At 53.1% G+C, this 9,623-nt stretch overlaps 1 protein-coding gene across 4 annotated transcripts in view; it reads left to right on the forward strand.

Annotated features, from left to right (window-relative positions):
* Positions 1-9,186, forward strand: part of RGS9 (regulator of G protein signaling 9) — a 31,325-nt gene extending 22,139 nt beyond the window's left edge. The window contains exons 14-19 of one of the 4 annotated variants that reach the window (XM_063409540.1): positions 556-643; positions 1,114-1,252; positions 1,880-1,965; positions 3,239-3,353; positions 6,766-7,076; positions 7,875-9,186. In XM_063409540.1, the coding sequence (XP_063265610.1) occupies positions 556-643; positions 1,114-1,252; positions 1,880-1,965; positions 3,239-3,353; positions 6,766-7,076; positions 7,875-7,992 (857 nt within the window). In that variant the 3' untranslated portion in view covers positions 7,993-9,186. The other 3 variants (XM_063409543.1, XM_063409542.1, XM_063409544.1) reach the window with 3 other exon arrangements.
* The last annotated feature ends 437 nt before the right edge of the window (positions 9,187-9,623 follow it).

Below are 9,623 nucleotides of genomic sequence, written 5' to 3' on the forward strand. Positions count from 1 at the left end.
GAGGTGACAGTGGCACAGGGCTGCTGCAGGCTGTGCAGCCAGGGCAGGCGGTACCATCTAGTGGCACGGGACTCGCGGTACAGCCCGGGATGTGCCCCCGCAGGGTTGGCTGGGAGGGTTCAGATCACATCTTAGGGAGGAATTCTTCCCTGTCAGGGTGGGGAGGCCCTGGAACAGGTTGCCCAGAGAAGCTGTGGCTGCCCTTGTGTCTCTGGAAGTGTCCAAGGCCAGGCTGGACAGGGCTTGGAGCAGCCTGGGGCAGTGGCAGGTGTCCCTGCCCATGGGAATGAGATGGATTTTCAGGTCCCTTCCACCCCAAAACATTCCATGATTCTGTGACTGCTCCCAGAGAAGCTGGAACTGGCTGAGCTCACAAGTTCTTAGAGGTGTCAGTGGGCAGAGAAGAGGGGAAAGCTGTTTTCCTCTTTCAGTCACTGAAGAATTGAAGAGACTTGTTCGGGGCCAGCAAATTGTGCCAAACAAATCCAGGCGTTAATAAATGGGATTGTGTTTTCCTCAATCTCACTGTCTGCCGATTGTGTCCTTGTCATGCAGGAGAGAATCTGGGTTTCTGGGAAGCCTGTGAGGATCTCAAGTATGGAGACCAATCCAAGGTCAAAGAAAAAGCAGAAGAAATCTACAAGTGAGTGTGAAAATTTTCCACTCTTAAGCTCCTTGTGGATGAGTCCCATCACCTTCCACAGGTTCTCATTCTCCAAATGATTTATTCCTAAGATTTTTATGTGTAGGCTGTTATCAGATGTGGCTGTCTTTTGTACCCACATAGGAAAGGTAGAAGTGGGGTTTTTTTTAATATATATATTTACTTTCCTCTGTGTTCTCTGTTACATTTCAGCCTTAGGATGTGATTTAAATATCGGTGTGGAATACCAAAGTTCTTGAGAGGCTTTTTGCTTCCAGTGAGCTAAAATTTGGCTTCTATCATGTACAAGAGGAAGTGAGTGCACATCTGTGATGAAGAGAACATTGATTGCCCAAGATCAGGACAGCGAATTGCAGCAGGAAGCTGAAGGGACTTTTCCTTTCATGCATAGACAGGAATCTGTGAATTCTCCAGCTGCTAATGGCACTGTTGATTCCTCCTCCTGGCAGGCTCTTCCTGGCTCCAGGAGCAAGGCGCTGGATTAACATCGATGGCAAAACAATGGGCATCACAGTCAAAGGCCTGGAGCACCCTCATCGTTATGTTCTAGATGCTGCTCAGACCCACATTTACATGCTGATGAAAAAGGTTTGTGATTTGCTGCCAGAGCCTGAGGGGGATTCCAGCCCTGCGGGCCTTTCAGTGCCTTTGTGTGCTATCAGCTGTCCCTTTCAAGGGGCCTTTGTTTGAAAAATCCCTCAAATTTGCTGAGTTAAGCAAGTGCTGCTTCAGGCATTTGTATTTTGCTGCTGCTTCTTCCCCTCTAAGGCAGCCTTGTCCCCAGGGTGGTGGGGGTCAGGTGGCTGCTGCAAGTTCCAGTTCCAGCTTGGGCACCAGCTCATGCACTGAAAGCAGCAGAACTGGACTCATTTTCACCCATTGATGAAAAGTTTGGCTCCTGGAATATAAACTCCTCACCTTGCAGTGACTCTGAGACCCTGCTGGCCCAGGCTAAGCTTCATTCCAATCTTTTGATCTGGGTCTTACCTGTGAAGCTTTATTGTGAGATGGAAAATCCTGGGAATTTTACAGCAAGATGAAAGGGTATTGGTTTAAATAGCTACATTTGCCTGAAAGATGCAAAGTCCCTTGGGCTGCTGGGGGAGATTATCCAGTTCCCAGCCTCCCTGGCTCCTGAGCAGCTGGATTTGGTGGTGATTTTAATAAGGGTGTTTGCAGCCCATAACTACCAGTTTTTCTCTTTTCTCCTAGTAGGACTCCTATGGCCGCTATTTAAAGTCTCCAATATACAAGGAAATGCTGGCCAAGGCTGTTGTGCCACAAGAGGGTGTCAAAAAAAGGCAAGTGAAACTGGCTGTAATTGTGGGGTTTGTTTTTCTTGTTGTAGCAAGGGTAGGAAAAGCCCAAGTTGCAGCAAAATTACTATGATTTAGATGTTCTCTTAATTAAATAAAATTCTGCACTGAGGAGATGCTTTGCTTTGAGACTGTTTATTCATGAGCCCTTTGGAAGTGGCTCACGAACAGTCAGAGTGGAGCTGCTGATTGCTCAGCTGCCTTCTCTGCTGGGTCTGCTGAGGAGGGCTGTGATTGTTGAATTAATTCATGGCTCCTTTCCTGGAAGGACAGAGCACTGGTGTCCTGGGCATGGGAAAACTCCTGCCCACAAAATGCTGACTGCCAGAGCAGAGACAAACCCAAGGTTTGGGATAATCCAAGGGATCTGCTCAGCTCTGCCTGGACAAAGCTGCTCACCCCTGGTGTAAGGGAAGGTGACAGGTGTGTGGGAACAAGCTGGCACAAGGTGGATGGCCTTGGAAATGACTTTTTCACAGCAAGGTGAAGGTTATACATCAAATTCAGGCCGTTTGAACTGCAGTTGCTCCTAAAGCAGAGCATGCAGTGCCAGACTGGGTGGTGTTTCTTTCTCTGTTCCTCTTCCACTCATCAACCTAGCAGGCAAGAAAGAGGAATCGTGGACTTTCACACTGTTGTTTCATCTAAAGCCTGTTTCAAGTCAGTGGAAAAAGCCCTGCTGCTGACTGGCCTGGGCTTGGGTCAGTTTTTCCCTGAGCCACACATCACAAGGTCACTTATGGTTGATCCTGGTGATGCTGCCTTTGTGTTTGTCAGTGCTTGTTCTGGATCCCCCCAAACCTCAGCATCCCATTAACCTGGAGCTGGTGCCTCATCCAGAGGTGGATCAGCCCCTATTCCCCTGCTGGGGAAGTGACTTTGCTCAGACAGCTAGTGGGTGTTTTTTGGGGTCATCAGACACCAGCAACACCCATACTGGTGCCTGCCTGGATGTTCCTGAGGGCACTAGAGAAAATCCCACGGGTGGGAGTTGTTTGCCTTCACACCGAGTGTGAGTTACGTGCAAACACAACAAAGGACTGGTGTGGGTGGGCCCTGGAGTCCCTCAGCAACAGGACTTTGACACTTCCAGCAGTTCTGCAGCTCGTGTGTGACCCTGAGTGCTGTTTAAAGCATCTTGCACTCCTTTGGCCATGTCTGTGTCCCAGCTCATCCTCCTGGGTAACTTTGCTTCCCATGGGGAGGTTTTGGTGCCCTTCTCCTCACTAATCCCCCTCCTTCCCCTCTCTCTGCCCAGCACGGGTTTGTTCGGCCGCCGCCACCTGCGCTCCAGCCCCAGCCCCATCATCCTGAGGCAGCAGGAGGAGGAGGCCAAAGCCAAAGAAGCCGCCAACACCGTGGACATCACGCAGGTCATGAGCAAGCTGGATCGCAGGAACCAGCTCCAGAAGGAAGCTCCTCCCAAGTAGGCTCTGAGCCCCGCAGGGAAAAGACAAGGCGAGGCTGGCGTTGAGCTTCGTCTCCCCTTCCTGAAGGTGTCAGTGCTGCTTTAGGTTTCCCAGGCCGGCTCTGCGCTCCTCCAGCTCCCCGCACGTTGCCATGGCTCCTGGAGAGCAGATGTGGCTGCCCATGGCTCCTGGAGAGCAGATGTGGCTGCCCGGGCAGGGAGTGCTGGCTGTGCCTTGCTCAGGGTGCAGCACCCGCACCCCTGGGAGGGGAGATGCCTCTGCTGCCCCCACATCCCCCGGGGGGCTGCAGAGCCCAGCTGCCTCTCCCTGCTGCCCCGGGAGTGGGGTGGCACAAGGCAGGGTAAAGCTGAGCCCTGGGTGCGTGGCACAGAGGGGGATGACCCCGCGGGGAGCAGGGTGAGGTGACCCAGCCCGGAGTGTCCCTGCTGGCCTCCATCCCCTCAGGGGGCTCTGCACCCTCCTTGGGCTGCATCTGGCACCCCTTAGAGCAGCACTCCCCCCTCCCAGAGTCCTGCACCCCCAGCCAGCACAACAGGGCCACGGGCAGAGGAACAGGAACTTCCCCTGCTTGTGGGAACAGGAGCACGAGCACTTCTGAAGGTTTAGCTGCTGGATTTGAATGGCACTCCCACATCCCCTGGCACGCTGGAGATGATCAGCAGGAAGCTCTGCTCTGCTCTGCTCTCCCTGTGACTCCTGTGCCGTGAGCTGGGTGTGCAGGTGCAGAGAGCTGCCCCTTGCCAGAGCCTGCACGAGGCCAAGAGAGATTTTATCCAATCCTTCCCACCTCTTGTCTTGTCTTTTTCCTGCTCTTCTATTTTCTGTTGTTAAAAATCCAGCAGGAGGTAGCTGCAGTTGTCACTGGCTTGTAGCCCAGAGGCAAGGGAGAACAGGGTAGAGGCATTAAGAGCTGATTTCAACTTTAAGTAGTATTTTCTTTTTTATTTGCTCTGTCTCTTTTGCTCTGTAGAATGAGGCAAGCTAAAATATTACATTAGTGCTAAAGAGCTCAGGGAGATTCCAGGCCTTGCTGGAAAAGCCCAGCATGCCTGGACCGGGCCAATGATTACCAGAAGTGTGAAGATTCCTGCAAAGCCCAGTAAAGGGAATTAAAGGGGCAGAAAAGTTTCCTGGTTTGTTAAAATTTTGGGGAAGCAGAGGAACCAGGTAGAAGCACTGAAGTCTGAGAAGCTGCCTCTCTCCAGTTCACATTGTTCATCCCTTTTTAATACTGATAGGGTTTTACAGAAAATGGGAGATCACAGAATCCCAGAGAGGTTTGGATTGGAAAGGACCTTAAAGCTCATTCACCCCACCCCCTGCAATGGACAGGGACACCTTCCACTGTCCCTTCACTGTCTCTGATCTGGTGTCACTCCTCTCCTCCACTTGTGGCTGAGCCAGGAGATTGTCCTGCCCTTCCTTACCCCACTGGTGACAAACCTCCTTAGAGGAATTCAGGCACAGTTACCCCAGGCTTTCCCTGTGATGTCTGTGCTGAGCGTGTTCTCACTCCTGCTGGAAGCACAGGCACATTCTGCACTGCTGGGCAGTGGAGCTTTGACATCAGAGCACTGCAAGACACTCCAGAACCTGGCAGGGTTGGCCCAAAGCTACTTGGCTGTGATGAACTCTACAGTCTCCCCAGAGTTTGTGTAACATGGAGCACTGAGCATGTTGGGATTGCCAGTATGTAGTAACATGTGGAAGATCAAGTCAGGGTATAAATAATAAATAACAAATCTGTGTGTTCCCGTCAGTCCCTCTGATTCTATTTCTATTTTGTCTGCTGCTTGGCTTGTTATGTTCTCTGTATCCATTCCTTTCTCTGATTTTTCATCATCTCTGCTTGGCATCACTGCTCCCCTGCCATGGGTTCATGCTGCATGCTCGAGAGTCACTGTGGTTGTCAAACACCAGTTACTACTTGAGAAACACCAGTTACTGCATGTGGAACACCAGTTACTGCATGTGGAACACCAGTCAGTGCTTGTGGAACACCAGTTACTGCATGTGGAACACCAGTCAGTGCTTGTGAAACACCAGTTACTGCATGTGGAACACCAGTCAGTGCTTGTGGGACAAACAGCCATCCTTCACACACAGAGAGGGGCTGTCTTTGCCCTGCCACAGGCTGATGGAGCTGTCACAGCCCAGCTTTCTGCTCCTCATCCTCTGCTGCTCAGTCCCTGAAGAGGGAAGTTGCCTGGTACAAGCTGAACTTCACTTTGTGCCAGCTGAGAAATTGTTTGTTTCCATGTGTTGTTTCATGTTTTTGGCCATGGCTTCCATGCATTCATCTGTCTAATAAAAATAAATGTAGAAAATGGAAAAAGAACCGAGTTCATCCTTCTCTGTCATGTCTCAGTGTGTTCATCCTTCTCTGTGCCATCTCTGCATGTGTGTGTACATGTCCTGTGTGTGCCTCTGCTCTCAGCTCCTCTCCTTGGGCACTTGAGCTGCATTTCATTTCTGCTGGGAGTAAGTCCTTGAGAAATGGGAGGGGACCTGGCATGCAGCATGTGCTGTCCTTGTCCTGTCCAGTCTGTGCTTGGGCTTGTCCTGAGGGCTGGCTGAGCCATCAGGGCTGGGGCTCTGTTCGAGCCGTGGGTGTGACACGGTTGTGCTGTTCATAACCAAGATCACATTCCCAGGATGACAGCCTCCTCCGTGCCTGGAGCTAATCGTGGTGAGGAATGAGACAAGCTGGTGTCTCCTCCAGCATCCCGGCGGGTGTGGGGCTGCATCTGTCAGCGCCCGCTGGGGCTGTGGCAGCAGTGACCCCGCAGGAAAGCGGTGACACCTCAGTGCTGTGGCACTGGGAGGGCAGGGAGGAAGGGGACAGAGCTGCAGGAGAGGGGGACACTCCACAGGCCTGGCTGGGGTGGCTGTAGCTGCCTCCCTTCTCTCCTGGCAGCACCAAACGAGGAGAGGGCTTCTCCTCCTGGAGAAGCCTGGGGAGCCCTGGTGTTGGAAAAACCCAGCTCTACAGAGATGGGGCAACCGAGAGGCATTTTTAAAGATTTTATTCCATTATCAATCTCTTAGAAGGGCGATACACAAGAGATGTAAAACTCAACACCATTCTATCAGCTATTCTGTCTTTACAAACACCTCTCAGTTGCCCCGTGTCTTTAGAGCTGGGTTTTTGCAACACCACAGCTCTCCAGGCTTCTTCAGGAAGAGAATCCCTCTCCTCCTTTGGTGCTCCCCAGGCTTCTTCAGGAGGAGAATCCCTCTCCTTTGGTGAAGAGACTCCCTCTCTCGCTTTCCTTCTTCTTTCTCCTCTTTCCTTCCTGACCGATCTGGCTGTCACCCCAGACCTGACCGAGCCTCTCTCCTTTTCCTCCCACAGCCAGCCCGCCTCTCCTCCTGCTCTCTCGCTGTCCCCCTCAGCCCGGCGTGCCCACCAGCCCTGCCCCAGGGCACCGCCTGCCCCTCTCCCCTCAGCCTGGCCCTGCACAGCGCCCCGGGCACGCAGCCGGAGCCCCGGGCACCCAGCCCCGGTGCTGGCAGCAGCACACCCCGCCCGGCCGGCCGGGCCTGGGGCCGCCTCCTCCGGCGGGGCTGCTGGAGCCCGGCGGGCCGGGCCGGGCCCCACGGCCGGGTGCAGCCGCTGGGCGGGCGGGAGCGGCGGCGGCGGCCGGACAGCGGCGCGGTCAGCAGGTGAGCACCGCACGGACAGCCGGACACACGCCCTGCAGAGGCTCCGGGAATGGTTTGGTGTGGGGTTAGCCAGAGGGAGAGGGGCCTGAGAGCCTGTGTGACAGTCGCCTTTGCCACCCTCGCCCCAAACCCCAGGCGCTGGAAGTGTCTCTTCCCTGTCTCCATTCCTGCAGTTTTCTGATGGGAACATGCCAAAGAACATTCATGCTGGCAGTGCCTCTGCTGTTCTCACACCTCCTGTTCAGGGTGCAAACCACCAGGTTATACTTTTAATCCCTGAATTTGGAAAAGCTCAGTGTTCTTGAGCACTGACTCAGGTTTGGTTTAGTGATTTCAAGTCAGAGGAGAACCAGAAGTGACAGGGGAGGGGAAATCTGGAGAGAGAGCCGCTAAGTGTTTGTCGTTCCAGGGCAGAGATGGGGAATTTTTGCCTGGAAAGGCTGCCCCTGCAGGAACCAAACCCTGTCCCTCAGCAGGAACAGCATGTCCCTGATCTTGTTTAACCCCTCTCTGCTGCTGGCCAAGTGGATGATCCACATTATAAATTCCGAATTGCAAACCTGAGGGCTCCTGCTCTACCTGGCTTTGCGCTCTGGAGCTCTGTCACAGGGCGTTGCAGCTTCAGAGGAGTGGCAGCACACATTCCCTTCTTCCTCCCTCTCCCTGGGCTCCTGCCCGGGAGTTTTGCCTTGGGATTTGGGGCTGGGACTGTGGAAATCTCAAAGCCGAGCTCGTTCACCGCCTCGGAGCACATCAGAAAGTGCCATGTATGTGACAAGTTTCTGTTTCCCAATGCAGCTTCTTCCAAGTCAAGACGCCTTCGGAGAGCCCAGCCTGCCACGGAGCTCGGGAGGACTCTGCAAAGGAGCTGATCTGCCCCTGGGAGACCCCCACGGAGGAGGGGAGAGCGGGGTGACCCCGGCACAGACGCTGCTCCCAGGCCTGTAACCGCAGTGTTTGCCGTGGATGGCTCAGCACATGGGCTGTGCTGCAGGAAAAGTGTGTTAGAGCCATCCTCCAGCACAGGGACACTCAGACCACCACAGCCCAGGGTAACAGCCCCTGCTGTGCCCAGCTGTTTGTGATCCAAGAGCTCCAAGCCTTTCTGGACTGGCTTTCTTTCCTATCTTTGGTGTGTTCAGTTCTGCTGATGACAAAGTTGTGGATAAACGAGCCTGGTTTTGTGCCTTGGAGCAGATGTGTGGGTGATGTCCTGGGAAACGGTGACTTGTCAGAGTTTCTGGCTTGGCCCTGAGGTGTGAGCACACTGAACACAGCACAGCTGGAGCAGGGCTGGCAGAGCAGGACTCAGGCCTCAGTGCCAAAACGGGGGCGTGTTTGTGTCCCCCAGCCCGGGCCCACCTCCCATTAATTACAATTTTTAAATTTCAAAGCATGCTGATTAAGAGATTGGGGAAAATGGAGTGCCCCTCATGAGGTGAGTGGCAAAGCATCATTCCTTCACCCAAACATAATCCCAGAGGCATCAAGGAGTGCAGAGCCCTCCTGCATTAGCTCCAGCTTCCCAGTGCATGGGTTTGAAACCATGGCTTGACCTGAGAGCTCCTGGGGAGATCCAAGCCAGATCCCTGTTGGTGTTTTGGGTCCCTTCAGTCTGGGATTGATGCATTGCCACAGGCTGTGCTGATATTGAGTGTTGCACTGTTGCCTTCCTTGTGTCAGTGTTTGAAGGTGGTTATTTATTCCTGGAGGAGCTTCCTCGGTGTGTATATGCTGTGGGTCCCTGTTCTGTACCTTGGCCATGACCTGTCACTTCTGATGTTGCTGTTTTGTACTTTCTGGTTATAAATGGAGTTTTTCCTGTGTGGCTGATGTGGTTCCACAGGCTCAGTCCTGCTGTGGGATTTAAATCTCTCCTCACACACACTCGGTGCTCCCCGTTTCCCCCAGGTCTGGGCTGACACTTCCCATCACAGGGCAGTTTGGGAAAATCAGAAGGCTGCTTCTGTCTCCAGAGAGTCTTTCCCAGGGGAGCCAAGGGCTGGGCAGGAGGCTGCTGGCCCTCCCTGCCCGTGGTGCTCCTCTTGTACAAACACACGTTGGCTTTGCTCTGTCAGAGGGACCTGGTCCTGCTCTGCTGTCACTGACAGGGACATCTATTATTGATGAGAGACAAATCTGGTGTCTGCTGCAATTTTTTGTGTGAATATTGTTACTCAGCCAGTCCTGGCAGGACACTGGTGATGTATAATCTAGGAAACACAACAGGAATACATTGTGATTTGTTAGAGAAAATAATATATTTAATATTATGCACATATGATAAGAGCCATCCTACTGTAAATACTCCTCTCGTTGGTTTTGAGCACCTCCTTGCCCTTGAATACTCCTCGTGCTCATCTTCCACACCAGAGGAAGGAGTTCAGATGCAAATCTGCTGCTCTGCCAGGGCTGGGACACCCAGTGCAGCGACAACCAGCCAGATCCACACCTATCCCAGAGGCCAGCACTGGCACTTCCCAACATTTATCCCTCCAGGGCACTGGTTTTTATTCCCCAATGTCTTCCAAATATCTTTTTTCCCTG

This window comes from Prinia subflava, chromosome 12 (genome assembly GCF_021018805.1).
Source record: "Prinia subflava isolate CZ2003 ecotype Zambia chromosome 12, Cam_Psub_1.2, whole genome shotgun sequence".
NCBI classification, from domain to species: Eukaryota; Metazoa; Chordata; class Aves; order Passeriformes; family Cisticolidae; genus Prinia; species Prinia subflava.